At 39.9% G+C, this 20557-nt stretch overlaps 1 protein-coding gene across 1 annotated transcript; it reads left to right on the top strand.

Moving 5' to 3' along the window:
• The first annotated feature begins 1407 nt into the window (after positions 1-1407).
• Pdcd1lg2 (programmed cell death 1 ligand 2) lies at positions 1408-20321 on the top strand. Its single transcript, XM_033757694.1, is given in 9 exon segments — positions 1408-1462; positions 5037-5094; positions 6945-6996; positions 7138-7355; positions 7357-7405; positions 15789-15795; positions 18635-18719; positions 18721-18902; positions 20278-20321. Coding segments are annotated over 9 exon segments (750 nt in total).
• The last annotated feature ends 236 nt before the right edge of the window (positions 20322-20557 follow it).

Below are 20557 nucleotides of genomic sequence, written 5' to 3'. Positions count from 1 at the left end.
GCCCGTCACAAAAGGCTGTGATTTTATTTATATGAACTATCCAGCATAAGGAATCCATCGAGACAAAATGCAGGTTAATGGTAGTCAGGGGCTGGTGGGAGAAAGGAAGGGAGATGGGGAGTTTCTTTTAATTGATATGGTTCTTTTGGGGGAGTAAAGAAAATTTTCCATAATTAGTGGTGTTGGTTGCACAATTCTGGGATTATCTGAAAATCATTGAATTGTACATTTTTTAAAAGTCTGAATTAAAAACAGATACAGCTAACCCTCTTTTGTGTGTCATCTACTTCAGTAAAACTGTGGAATTTTTGTTAAATAAGTGTAAATGACCAATGAAAGAGTAAATCCACAGCAGACCATTTCTTCGCGAGCCCCACTACCCTAATCCAAGTCTGATTTATGCGGGCATTCCCAACTGAACTTTCTGCTTCTGTTCTATTCTTTCCAGCTACCGACAAATGAAATTGTATCGTTCTCCTGATACAAACCCACCACTGGCTTTCCATCACACTCAGAGCAACTCTGAGTTGCCTGACTTAGATGTACCACTCCAAGAGATTGCTCTTGAAAAATGGTCCCATGGCTACTGAAAGTTTGAAAGCCCCCTTTCAGGACAGTGGTGTGCCCTGTTTCTCTCTCCTTCAAGCATGAGTGTTGTTCTGTGGATGGAGAAACCCTGAGCTCAAAGTGGGTGGAGCAGGACCGAGTTGGGGCACCCTCCATCAGAGCCTGTTCCCTGCCTTCCATGTCTGAAGCTCTTGGGAGCGGTAGGTCAAGTGGTGGGCACGCTTGATGGTAGCACTCAAGAGTGCTCGACTGCTTTGCTGCTCAGTCAACTACCAAGTCCTGTATTTGCTGAGAATAGGGCTCTATTCTACTGAGCCCTATTCTCAAGGGTCTGACTCCTCAACTTCTGACCCAGCGAGAGAAGTTGGTGTGTGCTATTCGTCTGACAAAAGAGGTCAGTGTTCAGGAGCCTGCTGAAGAAATTATGGAAAGCTGTGTGGGAGGCACAAAGAGACAGCCATGAGGATTGGTTCATCTTCAGGAAAGGCCATTAGAAAAGGCAGAAGAGGGCCAGAGATTTAGCTCAGCGTTTCGGTGGCCTGCCTTGAAAGTGCAAGGATCCAAGTTCAATCCCCGGTACCAAAAACAAACAAACAGAAAAGGCAGAAGAGTACATTTGGATTGAGACAGAATCCCGTGCTTCCTCCTAACATCCCTCTCCTCCCAGCAATCAAGCTTTTCTTCCCTATTCCACCTGCCCACTGTCTACTTGCCCTCCCCAAGAGAGGTATGTGTCATTATGCTCTTCTCAGAAGAGAGCCAATCACCAAATCATGAGACCCAGAAAAGCTGCATCCAACCTGAGACTTTTGATTACCTATTTCAGATCAAGTCTAAAACATGTGCCTCCTCCTGTTGGTGTTGAGCCTGGGGCTAGAGCTTCATCAGACATCTGGTAAGGAAGGAGAAGGGAAGGACCTGGGAGAGTGAAGCAGGTGATGGTCCCTTGCTGAAGGCTTTCACTGAGAGGAAATGCAGTTACTGGCTCTTCCATGCCCCGCAGAAAGGACAGTGCCCAGAGTGGCTTTTGCATTCCAGTACCTCCATCTTTTAAAAACAGGGATTGAGAATATTAACCCATATATCATCATTAACCAGGAATAATCTCAGACATCACTGAGATCACATCCCCTGCCCCCTTCCTGTTTATCATCCATCTTTGAAGGATGCAGAGAGGTGGACACATTGAGAGAAAGATATGATAAGGTATAAAAATAAATATTAATCCTTAGTGTATGTGGGGGACAGGATCGTGGTGATGTCTGAGCTTACTCTGGGGCAGAGACTTCCTGGGCCATTCCACTTGCCCTCTCTCCTGCTATTTCTGCTCACTGCTGAGATACACAAAGGAGAACAATTGGGATGGAGAGAGCATTTCTCAGGTAAGGGACGTCCCTGGGAAGTTCCCATACACAGAGCAGCGTTCTGTCTGAAGCCGGGAATCTGACGGAAATGGCTACGGAAAGCAATCCTCCAGCTCCTTCTTGCCCTTCGAGCACACTGTATAAGAAGTTTGAAAAGATTTAAACTTCTGTTGTTAAATGGAAAGAAAAGTATAAAATTAGCTTCAAGAGGAAGCTATCTTGGGAGCTGATGCAAACGATTTGTTTTGTGTTTCCTGGAGATGTGGCAGGTGTTGACTCTCACTGATGCCTGGTTGCAAATAAAATGCAAAGTTGCCCCCAGAATTTTCAAAAAGACTCCTGCATTACCCAAGTTAGCTGCTTGAACCTGGCTAAAAGACTTGCATCTATGATTCTGTATATGTGTGTGTGTGTGTGTGTGTTATCTTAGTTCTTTGCTCTTTTGCTTAGTTAAGAGCCCCAAATGAAGCAGGAAACTGTGCTGTCTGTCTTATTCCATGGTTGTGGAAACTTTCCAACTTTCTCCTTTGTTAACTGCAGAAGTTGACTGCTAGATTGAAGTTTAATAACTATGGTGCATAAAATCGAAACCATTTTTTTCCTTAACATAAAGCTACAAAGCATCTTAGGGGTGCAATATACACGTGCCAATAGGAATATAATCCTATCTGTAGAATTATTGGGACGGAACACAGAGATGAATTTGAATGCCAGTTCCATAGCCACTGCTCTTTGACCTTGAACAAGCCTCATTTTCCTCTGTCAAATACTGATAGTAACTTCCACTTTAAAGAATTGTTGGGATAATCAAGTGAGATGATAATGGAAGTGTCTGGCTCCTTGTGTTTAAGAAATGTTAACTATCACTGCCCCCCCATAGCAAGTCAAAGGCAAAGGAGGGTTACCGCTCTGCTTGTCAGACATAAATATGCATGTGAATCACCCCCAACTTGTTTAAAATGCAGCTCCTGTTGTCTAGGTTTGGGAAGGGCAGCCATGAGATTCTGAATTTCTAACAATTTCCCAGGTGAAGCTAAGGAGAACACTTTGAGTATAAGATGATAAAATGTATTTGCAAGCGCAGATGTTTTATATTTCTCAATACTGTCTGAACATTGAAAGTTTTCAGGAAAAATGTTCTTTTAAAACTGCGGCTGGTAGCTGGGAATTTAGTTCAGTGGTTCTGCTGCCTGCTTCGCAGGCACAAGATCCTGAGTTCAATCCATGGTGTAAACAAACAAACAAACAAGAAAAACCACAAAAAAACAAAGAACTGATGCTGGCTCCGCCACTGAAGAAAATTAATTTTAAAAAAAGAGTGAGCTGTGCTTGATGCACCATGCCCGTAATCCCACCTCTCAAAGTCTGAGCCAGGAGGATTGCAAGTTCGAGCCTGGCTTCATAAATAACATAAGGAGACCTTGTCTCAAAATTTAAAAATTATAAAGCGGGGAGGGTTACAGGAGATGTAACTCAATGCAAAGGCCTTGGGTTTGTTTCCCAGTACTAAAAAAAAAAAAAGCCAAAGTGGGTTCTGAGTATTATATTTTTGAAAGCCTAGGCTATGGTTTGCATGTGGTTTATCCTCAGAAGTTCATGTGCTGGAGGCGTGGTCTCCAGTGTGGCCACGGCACTAACGCACTGGAAGCTTTAAGAGGTAAAGCTCTATCAGTAGAAGACAAAGAGGTCATGGGGTGCCACTGTCATGAAGGAAGCAAAGCTGTCTCTCCAGAGTGGGTTGTTGAAGTCACCTGGTGCTCTTGGCTCTGCTGCGCGTGGCTGGTCCCCCTCTTCTTCTCTACTACTGTGTTGTGACACTGTCAAGGGCCCTCACCAGAACACCGGTGCCGTGATGGTGGGGTCCTCCAGCCACCAGCACCACGTGCCTCCTTATAAGTACCCATCCTTTGGTATTTTGTCAAAGGCTGAGACAGCCTCCTAGGTGATCCCAAGGGTGAGGCCTTCTGCTCAGTTATTCTAATGTGCAGCCAGGCTTGAGAAAAATCACTTCACCTCACCGAACTGTTTGCAAGAGCGTTTTGATTCCTTTGTAAAAAAGGAGTTCAGAAGGAGTATTGCATTTCCTAAAACGCTTATTTTATGTGGGGTAATCAAGCTCAAAGCTTTGCATATGTTAGGAGACAAAATTAACTGGGACAAAATTATACCAAATAACAATCATCAGTTATTCTGAGGTACTCAGATACACGATTTATGTTTGCTAATTATTTCCTTTTGTGAATATTAGCCCCAAAATGTCACCTGTCTTAGAGATAGCATATTTTATGCCTACAACTCCTCACATTTAGTATGTAGAAGGCAGAGGGGGAAAGCAAGAAGAAAACATATATTTATAAAAGGCTCAGGCAGTAAAGAGGGGACAGTTCTGCTAAGTATGCTGAGGGGAATTCCAAAGGAAGTTACAGTGGTGCCCTTTCTCGTGAGAAGAAAGCATAGCGTGGTAAATAGATTTGCTAGATAAATTCAATAGCGTTTACTCCCACATTATCCAGTTCTTGTTACTCAGACACACAACTAGCCTTCCTTGTACACCCCTACTCCTTCCTTGTCTCTTGTTTTATTGTGTAAAATAAAATGAAGGAGTTACTATGAGAAGAGTAAACACAGTAAATTCCTAAATCTAGCACATAGAAGGCAGTCGGTACATTTCTGACAAAGGAATAAATAAATACGATCCTTCTGGGGCGCCAGGCATCTCCACTTAGAGATGGTTCGTCTTACGAAGGGACCTACCCTTAAGAAAGTTCCATTATGGAGACTGGTCCCATTATTGGAGACCTTGTTATTACAAGTGTGCAGTAGGCTCCACAAAATGGAATCATACAACAAATCCTGACGCTCCACATCCCTTTGCACCCCTGGGGCCTCTCAGCGTGGCCCGGCAAGCACAGGTGCAGTTAGTGTCTGGATGGAAACCCTTACCTCACAGACCTGCCCTAGCCTCATCCCACACAAAACAGGCTGGATATATGGACCACAGACCTCAGCAGAAAGGCACAGTCAGAGTTAAGACGAGGACTGGAGGAAAGATAGAAACCTCTCAGTCGCTTTTCGTAAAGCTCGTTTGTGCCTGTCACTGTACAGGGTCCTGTGTGGTGAATGAAAAGGCCAGCGCAGGGAATCTCTGGCAGGGTGGAGCTCGGTGAGAAGGAATAAGGTCAGAGTTCTGTCTCCTCACACTGGTCTCGCCCTCTGTCTCTTGTTTGACAGACCCTTAACTGAGACGGTTTGTGCTGGATAGTACAGGGATAGCAATGCAAATGCAACCTGATTATTGCCTTCTGAGACTCGCAGGGTAATGGAAGGAAAAACTTGAATCAGAAAGTACGTTGTTATGTGAATCACTGGAACAGTGGGAAACCTGAAATCGGAATCTGGTCCCTGGGAACTGACTGTCCTGGTTACTAAAATATTCTGTGCAATAAAAAAGGGCCGTGCATTTCTTATATAGATTGCCACTTTCCCAAAAATTAAAACATGGCATGAAAGAAAGTTTGATGAGCACCTACTGGCTGCTAGACCTGGGCGTCTTGCCCAACGTTTCCTGGCACTGTCACGAAGTACATACTCGCCTCATTCTACAGAAGTGAGGCTGAGATTCATATTCGTTCAATAAGGGGTCCCAAAGGGCTCCTACTCCAGGCAGTCAAGCTTTGAACCCAAGTTCCCTTGTCACTAAATCCTTGCTCTTCCTATACCATGTTTTATACTGAAACGACTCCTCGGGAAGTGAATGTTTATAAGCTGCCACGTATTTGTTTAATGAAAGATTTGATTGAATAAATGAATGGAGTAAGCTCCATTGAACATAATTTGATCTAATGTATGATGATTCAGAAACTACTTCACGATCTTTCTGTACCTCTGTCCTAATGAATACCCATTGACTAACAATAAAAACAACATAATTCTGTACAGCTTCTCACAGAATGCTTGGAAACCCTTCTTTCACCAGTTCTGCCATGTTTCACTGCTATTTATACTATTATCCCAACAGAATAATTTAAATCACCTCCACTTTTAATTTTTTTTAACAAAAAAGATGCTTTGTGTAGATGGAAAACCAGTATCACTTGGACTAATAAAACATACAAATGGAACAAAAATAAGTACAATGAAAATAAAGCAGTTTTTATTAAATTCTACCTGGAAGCTATTTATCAGACTAGAAAATTTCTGTTTTATTAAAGGGGGAAATAGCTGGTATTAGAGGTTGCAAATTAGTGTAATTGAAGTACTGAGAGATTTCAAAGAGGGGTGGGTAAAGTTCTCTCCAAATAATTCAACTCCCTTTAGGCTTTTATTCTTCCCCATTTAAAAATCATCTTACATGCTTCTAATGGTATGTACCTCACATTTTTGGGAATACTGTTTAAATAAAAACTACAGATTTTCTTCAACTACTGTATCAAATCTTAATGACAATACATATTTCACAGTCATGTTTCCAGAGTTCAGTGATATACTATACTCAGAAAATGGCCACCATAGTGCCTACCTATAGTCTATACACATTAAATATGACTTCCATTTTCATCTCTATTGATAGAAATTAGAAAGCATCTACAGTAGGCTTGGACAGTGTTTTGATTAACATCCTTTGGAACTTACAGAAATACGTAGTCTGAACTTGGTATACCATCTTAGACAAGTTGCTAAACTTTTCTGTGCCTCCGTTTTATTTTCCTAAAAGAAAACAGCAGTACTGACTACTTCATTGGCTTCCTAGGAAATCTAAGTGAGACAATATATGAGGTGTAATTTTAAAAATGAGTGAATATTTACATTTTATAATTATAATTAAAGGCACACTGTCATTAATCCCCTTCAAAATGCTCCCTCCGCTTTGAACACAGTTCTTGATATTTTTTGAGGCAGTTCTGGAAGTTCTCTTTTGTGTCTTTAGTTGAAATTTTGTGGATGCTTCGGAGTCCTGAACTGATTGAAAGCATTTACCTTTCATGGCCACTTTCTTCTCACCTTGTGTCATAGCCCTGAGCAAGAGATCGGGATCCTCCGAGGGGATTCCCAGTACACCGCTGGGGTGGGACAAAGAGCCTGAGAGAAGGTCCAAATTATGACAGTGACCACTGGAAAATGAGGGTGAAGTGAGGTCAGCTGCTCCTCTGGCCGACCTGCGATGTAACGTAGAGGCAGATGACAGTGAAGTGTCTTTTCTTTTCAGCTTCATTTAGTGGCAGTTCCTCAGGAGCTGTATGCAGCAGACAGTAATGTGACCCTGGAGGGTGACTTTGACACTGTGGGTCATGTGGAACTTGAGTCAGTAAAGGACAGTTTGGAAAATGTGGGAAATGATACTTGAGGATACAGTGCAAAAGCAGCTCTGCTAGAGGAGCAGCTGCCCCTGGGGAAGGCCTTACCCATCTTTCCTGAGTGCAGGGTAGCGCTGCTGCCTGATCATTGCCTGGGACTATAAGGACCTGACTGTAAAAGTAAAAAATGAATGGTTTCAGGCCAGGGATTTAGGTCAGTGGTTCTGCTGCCTGCCTTGCAAATGCAAAAATCCAAGTTTGATCCCTGGTACTGGAAAAAAAAAAAAAAAGAAAGAAAGAAAAAGAGTGGCTTGAAGGACAAGAATCCACAGAGGCAGTCTTCAGTAGAGTACGTATATTAGCTGCAAGAAACAGAAACCAACCTCTGGTAGCTCAAGCAAGACCTGGAGAGGGGTTGTAAGAAGACATTTATTTTACAGGGTGGGGGGGCACCTACTCAGAAATATTTTTGACATCTGTATATACAGCAGCTCAGTTAGGATAAATATGAGTAGGAGTTATAGAAATAAATTGGAACTAGAAGCCAGGAAAATGAGGTCCTCAACTGTGGCAAGATGTTGAAAGAAAGCTTTGCCTGATTCACAGTTCTCTCACAGAAGGGTCCGGACCGAATAGAAAACTGCTCTTTCCCAGTAGTTTATGCTTCTAGTCCAAGTTTTTTTTAAATTATGGTTTGCCATTTCTTGATGGAATAAAATATCAATTTAGTGAGTAGCAACCAGATAGAGGAGTTTTCCCAAAAACACTGAATCAACAGAATAGAAAAAAATAGATCAGAAAGCATCATGCAGTAAGTCGAGTGTTTGTTTTGTAAAACTCTTTTTTCAGGTTTGTGTGTGCGTGCGTGTATGTGTGCATATGTGTGGGCATGATTGTACACACAATGGAGTAAGGGATTCTTGGTTTTTGTTTTTCATTTCTTACTTTGGGTCATAAAAAGTTAAAGATTTCAAACACACTACTCAGGTGTAAGTTCCATCTTTTGCAGACAAAACAATGGTCCAGAGAAGTGAACTGGGGGGCACAAGAGAGTCTGATTAAGGAGTAACTGTCCCCATTTCCCTGGGTTCAGGTCTCTCCCCAACCCCGGACAGCCTCAAGAACATAAATATCAAGAGAATCCTCCTGTTCTTGTTTGTTTTGATAAAGGTCACTTTGGGCAGGACATGTTAGAGTTATGAAAAAATAGAAAGCTCACTGATTAGCTTGTAGTTTCTCTTGAGTTAAACTGAACTAGCAACTCCTGACTCCTCCCCACCACACTCCTGAGACATCAGAGGATCTGCTTTGTCATCTGGAGGATTTGCGTGTTTTGACCCCAGAGACCACTGACCTTGGCGTCAGTGGTGGGACTGTGATCTGCTACAGAGACAAACACATAGGAAGGAATAGGTACAAGGTTGATTTCACTTGTGTCCTTGGTGGTTTCACTTTTCATAACCTCATGTTTTGCTTAGTAAAAGAAGGACAGTAGTTGCTCCTACTAAATGTCATAAACATTTAAAAAGTTCAGTTCCTTGGATCAGGAACACTTGTATTCTTGTATTCGCAAGCAATTATGTTCTCAAAAACATTGGACAGGGCTGGGGATTTGGCTCAGTGGTTCTGCCACCTGCCTTGCAAGCACAAGGGCCTGAGTTTGATCCCCCCCCAAAAAAAAGCATTGGACAACATTTTGCTTCTGTTCACAAACTCCATATCAGATCACACACACACAAATACAGCCATCTTCCCCCAAATCATAAAACAAGTTCGTGAACCAAGGTACTAGTGTATAAACAATAAGAATTGAGCCTAGTGCCTGGCATAGAGAAAAGATCCATAGATTTAGTTAAAAGACCCTCGTTATTATGGGGACAGAAGCTCTCCCACAGTTCAACCATCAGTGAGTCAGCAGGAAAACCACTCTATTTCCTACATCCTGACATCGGCAGAAAGAAACCTTATAACATGGGCATTAATCGAAATTCATTGAACATGAGGAAAGAAGCCTGTACGTTTCGAGGATCCTGTAATACACTAGGATATCTACACCTTTAAATCACCACCCCCATGCTTGAAAATTCTTACTTGGGTTCTATAGTGTATCTAGGGCGGGGATGGTGACCTAAGGCACGTGTGCCCCAGCAGGCTGTTTGTTAACGTTGAAAGCTCTGAAAGGTCTGCTGATACTGATCTAGGGTCCTTGGGGAGCTGTGGGAGGAGCTGTCCCTTTCTGATGGTGGGCTGCCTCTCATTCCTGGAAAGGTACCCTGCATTTTGCTTCAGTTAAACCAGAGAGTCTTCAGATGTGGAAAGATTTGTTCCTTAAAGCAGTATCATCACACTGGGGCATGTTGGGGATTACAAGGGCTTTCTAAGAGATGAACACACTTGCAAAGCAGTATAGTAGCACCTAAGTTCACGAACGCTTCTTTTCATAAACAATTTGGTTCTCAGAAGAGTTGAACAGAATTGCTCCCATTCACGGACTCCACATCAGGTGACAAACACAACTGTGGCCATCTTTCCTGCACAAACACAACCAGATCCCCAAAATTGTAAAACAAATTAAGTCTGCGAACCAAGATACCACTGTATTAAGAAATGGTTTCTAGATCCTCATCTTCCCCAAGGACAGTACTCTTTCCAAAAACTGATGAACCTGAGAATATGCCTGCCAGGCAAAGCTCTTGGAGTTCCCCTAAAGTACTTCCTCTTTTACTATTACTTTCTTCTATTTCATAAAAAGGCCAACCCATCCCTCATTGTGAATTAAATCCACTTACCCAGGGTTTAGATCTCCATAGTACCAAACAAAAGAGGACTCGAGACACTGACACTGGAACAATTATGACTATTTTACGAAACAGGTGGTATCAAATTCTCTGCTTTCAAAAATATTTAAAGGAAGCTCAAGTAGAGTTAACTGATAATCCAAAATAAGTTACTTATGCCATATAAGTCATGTCATTCAAAGAATGATAAACACAGCTCTAACAAAATTGTTTCTAGTTCCCACCCAATTATAAGAGTAAGATTCCTTAGCCCTTATGGCTACAGAAAATGAAAAACAAATAGAACTGATGCAGAATTCTACCCACATAAAACATGGTGTTTTTCTCTCGACTTTCATTCATCTATTTTTGCAGTACATAATCCACACATACCTTCATCGTGGGGAGTTGGTACATGTACGTAGTGCATCTTGATCCGTTTTACTTCCCCCTTTCCTTCCTCCTGTCTCCCCCATCCTTGCAGTCCTTCCCATTCTTTCAAAGAACCAAATCTTGGACGCATTGATTCCTTGTGTGTTTGTTCTTTTTTTTTTTTTTATTTCTAGTCTGAGTTTCATTAATTTTTGCTCTGATGTCTGTAATTTCTTCCTTCTATGAGTTTCAGATTTGGATTGTTCTTGTCTTTCTAGAACCTTGAGATATATCACTGTTATTTATTTGTAATTGCTCTTTTTATGTGTGCATTTATAGTTAATACTCTTCCTCTTAGAATGGCTTTCATTGTGTCTCATAAGTGTGTTGTGATTCCATTGTTATTTGATTCCAGGAACTCTTTTCTTCCCTGACTTCTTCTGTGATTCATTGACTATCCAATAACATCATTCAATCTCCTTGTTTTTGCATAGTTTCTGTGGCTTCTTTGGATGTTGATTTCTAGCTTCATTATGCTATGATCTGATAATATGCTGGGATTATTTCAATTTTTCATGTTTAAGCATGCTTTATGGCCTCAGACATGGCCTATTTTGAGAAGTTACTTGTACAATGGATTAAAATGTGTATTTTGTTGTCATTTATTGAAACACTGTAGATATCTGTTAAGTCAATTTGTTCAGTGGTGTAATTTGACTCTGATGTTTCTTCCTTGATTTTTTTTGGTGGGGTGCGTGGTGTTGACCATCTCATTGTGAGAATGAGTGGTTACAATTCCCTATGATTATATTGGTGTCCATCTGTCTTCTAAGTCCAGTAGTTTATGAAATGAGGTATGCCAACATTCATTGCATAGATATTTAAGCTTGTTAACTCTTCCTGTTCCCTATACCAGAATAGGTACAGAAATTGTTCCCTATACCAGAATATAGCTGCTATCTTTGTCTCTTTTGATCAGTTCTGGCTTGAAGTCAGCTGTGTCTGAAAATAAGATAGCTAACCCTGCTTGTTTTGGATACTTAGTTCAATGAAGTATTATTTTCCACACTTTCACATTTCGTATAGTACTACCTTTTAGATGAGATGTATCTTTTGTAAGAAATATGTGGTTGCATTTTGTTTTTTGATACATCTGCCAGTCTGTGTCTTTTCATTGGTGAGTTGAAACCACTGACATTGAGAATTACTTTTTTGGTTTTTGGTTTTGTTTTGAGGAGGTACCTAGGATCAAACTCATGACCTTGCGCTTGGGAGGCATGTGTGGTGCCACCGAGCTAAATCCCCAGCCCTGGTGATTATTATTATAAGGTGTTTATTGAATCCTGTCATTGCATTATTTTTCCAATGCTTATTCATTTTTTTCCCTTTTGTGTAACTACTCTCTCAGATATGTGGTTTCCTTTGAATTCTTTTGTGTGGGTGGCCTCCCAGTGTCTGTCTAGGATTCTCTTAAGTATTTTCTGGAGTGCTGGTTTAGTGGTCATGTACTTCTTTAGGATTTCCTTGTTGTGGAAAGTCTTTTCTTATCTGTCAATTTTGAAGGCAAATTTTTTCAGAATATAAAAGTTTGAGTTGATAATTGTTTTCATGTAGGACTTAAAAATCTTCACTCCAGTCTCTCCTGGCCTTAAGGTGTGAGAAATCCACAGTTATTTTGATGGACTTGACTTTATAGGTTATTTGCTGGAGTTTTTCTGCCTTTTGCTGAATTTCTGGAATTTTGATTATGATGTACCATGGAGGAGTTCTTTTCTGTTACTGTCTATCTTAAGTAATATGTGCCTCTTGTACTTGAATATTGAATTCTTTCCAAACATTTAGAACATTATCTACTATAAGTTAAGTGAATAAATTTTTAAGTACCTTTTTAGTTGTCTTCTACGTTTTCCTTTATTCCTGTAATTCTGAGGGGCTTTCTTTTGTTTATTTTTGTCATCTGGCAGCAGTTGGACCCAGCTTGCATAGTGCCTTTTTGTTTTTAGGGTATCACTGAGTTTATGAATTATTACATCCATGTTGTCTTCTATTTCTGATACTTTGCTTCATACTGGTCAGGTTTGCTGTCCATCTTTTTCATTTACTATTGTAAAACCATTTGTTTCTGCTTGCTTTCTTTTCATACTTTCTAATTCTTTTTCAAAGTGGTCATTCATATCTTGTAGTTATTTGACTGTCAGTTATTTCATTGTTTTTTTTCCCTTTGCACTCATTGAACATCTTATTAGTAAAATCCTTTATCTTTTTGATTAAATTCTGTGAGCTCATTAAACATCTTATGCGTTTGCTGATATTTTTCTTCTTTAATCTCTTCAAATGTTTTGACCATGTTGTTTTGAGTTCTTTGCCTGTAGTGTCCTCTACTTCAGTGTCCATGAGATCAGAGTTTTGGGAGCTAGGGGTCTTGGAAGGCACTTCTTGCCTTGCTTTCTCATGTTTCTATTGTTTTTATGCTCTGAGTTGAAGATCAGTCAAGGCAGAGAAACTGTTGCTACTGTGGAGATCTCTAGTTAGGTTTGTTTCCCTGTGACACGTCCATGGGTTTGATTATATCTTGGTGTTTGTACCCATTTTCAACATAATCAGCTGAATATCTGGGTGTCTTCTAGTGTCCAACTTTCTCAAGGTTTGATGCCCCAGAACTTGTGTTGGTGGAGATAGAACTTCCTCCCTGGAAGCCAGAGGTTAGTGTTCCAGTCTGCTTTGTTTTGTTCTTTGCATTGTTTTCAGTCTCTCTGTAGTTTCTAGTTTTCCTACCAGCTCTTTCTTGATTCCCAGAGCTCTACTTCTTTTTTCTTTGCTAGATTGTTTTCCAAGTGTTTTGATTCAGGTTTCAAAGAGGCTGTCTTTTTCAGTTTGTTCTTGCTCTACCATTTTGAATCTCCTCCCACATAGAATCATTCTAACTATAAGTCCTATACATCATCACATTCATGAGCAATTAAAAAGAAAAAGCAATATTTCTGGTAAATTTTTTCTTTCATGCTTAGTAATTATGAATATTCATAATATTTTACATTATAGTTATGTAGGTGCTGATATTGATATAAATTAGATCTCAGTAGAGAAAACTGAATATAAAGTTTTGGTCATTAGAAAATTAATTTCATTAGCTCTACATATTTTGTCACAAGGCATATAAAAATAATAAAGACCTGTAAAATAAACATGTGTAGCATTAAGATAAACTTCTGTAGGGAAAGTGAGGTTCAAAAACTAAAAAGATACCAGGTAAAGCTCTGACCATTTGAGAGAAATTTTTGTATGTATTTTTTGGTGAATAATGGAATATATAAAAGACAGTTTCTTTGATATTTAGATGCCATTGGATACATATGTAAGAGTGAAATAATTTTTACTAAAAAATATAAATATTTATAAAACCCTAAACATGATGTAATTTCCAATATAGAAATATATGAAAAATTCTAGCAATTACCTTAATATATAAGAGAGAGTGTACTGGATCATCATTCCTTTAGGGGAAATGTAAGAAAAAAATTGAAGACCAGCATCTAAGAGATTCATAGGTGCCCCCTACGGGAGGCAGAGTAGATCTAGAGTCCCAGGGAGGGTTCCTATAAATGAAATAGTATTAGCAGAACAGAATGCTTTTACTTTAAAATCTATTGCACAAACCTGGAAAGTAGGTTTATAGTAGTTTCTTTGATATCCATGTAGTAATTCATATTAAACATTGTGATGAGAGTTTACTTCAAAAGGATAAAAAAGAATACAAGACAGGATGGCTGGAGAATATGGAAGAGACAGAAATAAAGGGCTGTGGCTTTTGAAAAGCCAGGTTTCACCTATCTGACTGAGAGCAAATCATGCATTTGGCCAAAGTTCCTCTTGACCTTAGATTACATTACTGCCCTGTGTTGAGCCCAAAATTTGTTCAACTCATAGGAAGTAATAGTTATACCTTTGCTGCTTAATTAATAACTGGACTAGAAGTCATGTTACATTGTCTCTTTTTTAGAAAATTAAAAATAAAATGTATCTGAAGATTGATGTCTGGAAATGGGCCTGAAAACAATATCCTATGAGATAAGAAGTAGGCGTGTTTTACTTAAAATAGAAAAGAACATATGGAGTTTTTCCAGATATCTTCAAGTACCTGAAGAGTTGCCTCTAAGATGGAAGAGTTAATTGCCAACACTGACTGACTATTCACTATTTCTAGATATCTATGTAATCATACTAGCACCCTTCAAGACAAATAATATTGTACCCATTTTATTCATGAGAAAACTGAGGATTTGAGAGATCAGGTAATTAGTCCTTGGCTAACATAGTCAAATCTTTCAGATTTTGAAGACCTTATTCCTCACTACTGTGCTTACCATATGTTATTTTACTAAACCAGACACGTACCGATGAGCTGAAGATTATCCTTCCCCAAGTTTAATCATTTAATCGTGGCAAAGGTTGCTTCTGAAGGAAGCCAGAGCTTATACTCATAGGTATATTTAACCAAAAGTTAGCTGTCTAGTTGTTTAGTAGTATCAGAAAAGTCAATACTACTCAAGATAAAAAGCAACATTACATAATGATGAAATAGTTATACAAGGATACACAACAGCTGTAAATGTGTATGCACATGCGTCCAACAACATAGCTTCAAAATATTAAAAACTGGCAGACTGGAAAAGAGAATAGATAAATCTACAATTGTTTCTGATTTTCATCTCACCTCTGTTGTAAATGATAGAACAAGCAAATAAAATACATTTGCAAATGTGAACAACACAATTGGCTATCATGATATCATTTATATGCATAGAACTTAAAGCCAACAACTGCAGAATACACATTATTTTTAGGTCTATGTGGAAATTCATCGAAATCATATTCTAGCAGAGTTGCTGAAAAGAGTGCATCTTATTAAGTGGGAAGTTGGAAAGCTTGAATTTAAGATTACTTCCATCTCTGAAATTCTAAAATTTACTCATCTTTTCTGAAGAATATCACCCATGGCCCAGCTTCCCCACTGCATGTTGTTGGCATAATACCTCTTCATGTACTTTCCAGGTGAGAAAGAGGCTGTGGCAACATTTTTGGAATTGTAAAAATGTAGAGTATGGGCTCCGGTCCCTTCTCCAAATGTTGCTTTTTTTATTTTTTTAGCTAAACATCTTCCCATTGGCCCTTCGTTTATACATCCCAAGTCAGAGCCTCAGCCAGCCTCCTGGTTTCTGGTTCTTCTCTCTGAAATCACCTCTCAGCTCAGCCATCAAGATCAGCTACTCATCCTGAGTTGGCCAAACCGTCACCCACAACACTCTGACCCAGCGAATCCATGTTTGTAATGTTATTCCTAAAAGACTCAAGTGTTTACAAAAATAATGTAAACATAAGATTAAATGATTACAAGAAGATGTAAACAAGTGTAGCTAAAAAGTGTAGATAAATAACATAAGAGGGAAAATGAACTCTCAAAATGCGCTCTTCCAATACTGTCTGAGCTGAAGATGGGCTCAATTTTGGCTCCAGTGAGACTGGTGAGTTCAACTAGGCCAAGTCCTTCAGTTTACCATTTCAGAGCCCAATTCTAGTGTTCTACTAGTTCCGAGTGTGACTAGCTCCCTCTCTCTGTTCATTTTGCTCCATCATCTAGACTCCCCTAATTACATAAAGAATCATCCCCTTATGGGGCTTCCAGTGCAGAGTGCTATAGATGTGAAGGGTATGAGTTCAAATTCCCCACCCACCCTAGATTCCTGCTATTTCCCTATTTACAAAATAAGAATATAAATGTTGGCCTACATATGGGGTCCTTGTATCTTTTAAATGTATCATTTAACTGGGACTAGATATTGGAGCCACTTAACTGCTCCTCTCTAAGTTCCTGACTAAATGAGTAATACACGCAAGAATCCACAGCCAAATGGGAAATGAACTCCATGCAGTAAATTGATAGCTGAATGGCACATGACTCCCTCCCACACACATACCTTTTATGGCTTCTCTGACAGTTTAAACTGCAGAGCATGATTTAGAATGGGAGACCTGGAGCTAGGGATTTAGCTCAGTAGCACTGCACCTGCCTTGCAAGCACAAGATCCTGAGTTCGATCCCTGCTACCAAAAAATAAAGCTACCATGGGAAATCTCTAGTTTATTTCTCCCTCATCTTAATCTAAGAGTTCAGATTTGCAGATCAGACCTGCATCATGGGTAAGAGCATCTGTCCCAGGGTGGGAGGGTGTAGTTCAGTGGTAGAGTGCTTGCTTAGCGTGTGCCAGGAATTAATGCCCAGCACAACAAAACCAAACAGATCTGCCCCACCCATGCAGGCACAGGCAGAATCCAGAATACTATGAGCTGGGAAGATGCCAGCGCTTTGTGAGGCACTGAGCAGGCCCAGCTAGGTATGCTCAGTACAGGAGACAAACCTCAAGAGAAGGTTTAGCTAGGATCAGTGCTTTGGACCGTAGCTAGGAACTCTAGTTCCACGGGCATCTTTGCTATGACTAATGAAAATAGCAAGTTGTTATACAGAGATACACAATAGGAAGGTGGGTGTGAACAGTCCTTCCTCCCCTACAGTACGTGAAAGGGTGTGGAACAAAATCCAACACATAGAAAAGATTAAGTAAATCGTACATATTTAATGTTTTCCTTACAGTTGTTACTTTAATAAAAAAATCACCATCTACAAAATTTGTGCCCATTCAGTCTGTAATAGCTAAAACTTGGAAACAACCCAAATGCCTATCAGCTGGAGACTGGATAAAGAAGATGTGGTTTTTCTATAAAATGCAGAACTACTCAGCACTAAAGAATGAGAAACTAGAGACATTTATAGCTAAATGGATGGACACTGAGGCTATACTCACGTGAAATAAATAGGACACACTTGAGTAACTACCAAATAGTTTCTCTGGTGTGAAAAACTAAAAGTATAAATAGGTTCAAATGGTAGAATTCATAGAGTGAAATAGGAAGAAAATGTCTAAAGGGGAAGTGGGAAGGGAAGGGGAAAGGAAATAAGGGAAAAGAAAAAAATGTTAAAAAAGGAAAAAATGGAAACAAAGTCTTTGTAACCAGGGAAGGGTGAAAGGGGGTGAAGGGAGGGCAGGGGTATGGGAAGAAACGAGAACCAAGACATATCGTGTAAAGGTACAAGATCCCAATGATGAATGTAACTGTATTATTTGCTTTAAATGTACCGATAAACTTAATGGGGAAAAAATTTGTGGCCATGTATACTCCTAACAATTTAAGAAAAAAAAGTTTCATCACACCCGTGCTTTTTACTTTAAGTTTACTGTGACCTCAAAGACTCAAAGACATTTCTTTTTTTTATTAGCACATGTTTGTGATACAGAGTGTTTACATGCAGCTTGGGAGTTTGCTATACATACATATCACATAAAATTCTATTTCTTGAAATATTTTCCACCTAATAAAAGGTGGTGGCCATTCCCTCTTCCTCTCATTAAATATCAACAGTTTATTTTCCATACTCCCTCATGTGTACAATGGTGTTAATATTCGTTTATTTTTAGGTGTGAACTAAAATTGTTAAACAGTTCATCCTCATGGTTTTCTATTAAGCTTCTCTATTGTAAATTTCAGTTTTCTTCAAGGTAGGGAATCCTACCTATGTTTAATTCACTCAGCATACACAGCACAGAAGTGTGTGTGTGTGTGTGTGTGTGTGTGTGTGTGTGTGTGTGTGTTAAGGAAACACATAATAAATATACCCAACTCCTGACTATTTATAAACATTACCTCAGTCCTTATTTTTCTACAAATCTCAAAAAAAAAAAAGAAAGAAAAAAAAAAACAGGAGAAACTGGAGATCAAATTTTCGACTAAAGATGTCTGAAAAGCATTGCATAAAGAGAGAGATGGGGGTTTTCTAGTGATTTTGTTTATCCACCTCCTGGACACTCTCCATTCCCCACTGGTGAGATGATTTACAATAGTGTAAGTAGCCAAAGAGTGTAGTTGCTTAGTCGATACCTAATTATTATCCTTCTGACTGAACAAAGCACTCAACCTCCCTCTCTTTCGTTAACCCCCCAAATTGGGAAAACCAACAATGGTATCTTTGTTGTATTATAAGATTTAAATCATTCGCTGTGTATAAAATACTATGATATCTGGGACATAGAAAATATTTTAAAAGTGGAAACATTATTTAACATGAAGTGGTAATTTTATTCATTTGGGTGCAGAACTCTACAGAATCAGAAAGGAAAGACATTTATTTTTCTTTCTCTATTTTCCAGGCTCCTACAAGAAAATTGGCACTGGCACCCTGAAGGTTCCAGGGACAGATGAGCTGGAGCTGCCCTGCCAGGCTGAAGGTTATCCCTGGTAGAAGGTCCTGGCAAAATGTCAGTGCTCCTGCGAACACCAGCTGTACCAGGAGCCCTGAAGGCCTCTACCAGATCACCGGTGTTCTGCACCCAAAGCCTCAGCCTGGCAGGAACTTCAGCTGTGTGTTCTGAAATGCAGATGTGAAGGAACTCACTTCAGCCATTCTTAAGCTACAAGGTAAGTGCTGACCCCACTTCCTAGCTCCCAGGAAAATGTAGTAAACTGTCTACAAAGGTGTGATCAGAATTTAAAGAAAGTATAAAAGATAGCACAGGCTACTGGGACTTCACTACTAAGGAAACAATAATAACTGTTTGGAGGGGTACTGGGACCAGAAGACAGCTGTATGGACAGTGCCATTTAGGAGCTGCATCTATCAGAAAAGGGAATCCGGATGAATGATGCCTCAATCTCACTCTCCTCCCACCCTCCAAACTCCTGGTGGAGCCTCTGGTTGGCTGAACATGGCAGGAAGTCAGAGAACAAAGGAATCCACCCATGTCTTCCATTAAAGTCAGCATCCCAGGCCTCAGAGCAGAGAGCTGAAGCATAGGAAAATGGACCTGGAGAACTGAAACTATCCACAATAGCTAAGCGTGCTGACTCATGGAGAGTGCCAAAAGTGAGTAGGATGAATATTATTTTGCTGACTTTTCTGCCAATCAAACAGTTATGGGGTATTTCCAAGAAAGTTAGCCTCTAGCAAAGCTCTTCAGAGCCTTGACTGACTATGCTAGGTGCTTTTGGAAGTAGATCCCATTCTTTTGAATTTCATACATCATCAAAATTTCAAGCAATATGGGGAGAATAACAACTTCTTTTTTTTGCCAATAAGAACATTTATTTTCCAACTATAAGCAAGAGAGATGCTTGAGCATTCCTGCCAAGGAACCCTTCAGGCTGAGCTTCATCTAGAATCAAGATCATTTCATAACAGACAGTAATTCTACCGCCAAACGCATAGATTTCCTATTGCTCTTGTATCAAATTACCACAACCTGAGTGATTTATGACAACACAAATTTATCAGCTTATACCTCTGGAGTTTGAGATTTGAATAGATTTCACCGGGCTCGAATCAAGGTGCCACAGGGATTGTACGAGTTCTAGGACGGTGTTCCATTTTCTTGCCTTTTCCAGCTTCTAGAAGCCACCTACAGTCCTTGGCTTGGGACCCCTTACTCCGTCTCCAAAGTGAGCAATCACATTACTCAGCCCTCTGCTTATGTCATCTTTTCCTGTCTCTGCCCTCCTCCAGTGCTTTCTAGGCACCCTCGTAATTGTGTCCTGCTCTTCCAATCCTGGAATAATTTAGGATAATTGGCTCATCTCCTTAGCACAATGCCTGCAAAACTCTTTTGCCATGTAAAGTGGGCGCGGTCTCCAGGCTTTCGGACATGGACATCTTAGGGAGGAACCATCATCCTGTCTACCCTAACAAGAAAAGATACAGTCTCGGACTAAAGTGTGGCCTCTAGTACTGATTAAATTTGATTTTATAGAAAACTCACTATCGTGTTATTATATTTTTATATTTTTCCCTTTGTCCTAGTTATGCAAGACAGAGCCTGTGAAAAAGACCTATGTGGTATGTAGGCATCAGGGGACAGAAGTGGAAAGTTTAGGAAAGTAAGACAGGAAAGAAGGCAAAGCAAATATCAGGGTGTGTTATGAAAATTGTTGCTGCGGACAGATGTGGTGTGAGCTGAGACATCAGAGATACCTGGCTCATCCCAAAAGAAAAATAAGTTTTTTTCATGAGTTGCTGCTAATCCACAGACCAGACTCTGATTATCCTGAAGGGACTAAATTTCCTGTATTTTCTTCTGGAA

The sequence above is a fragment of the Fukomys damarensis genome, unplaced genomic scaffold, assembly GCF_012274545.1.
Source record: "Fukomys damarensis isolate Sample0158 unplaced genomic scaffold, DMR_v1.0_HiC HiC_scaffold_31, whole genome shotgun sequence".
Taxonomy (NCBI): domain Eukaryota; kingdom Metazoa; phylum Chordata; class Mammalia; order Rodentia; family Bathyergidae; genus Fukomys; species Fukomys damarensis.
This window is presented reverse-complemented; position numbering and strand designations above follow the sequence as displayed.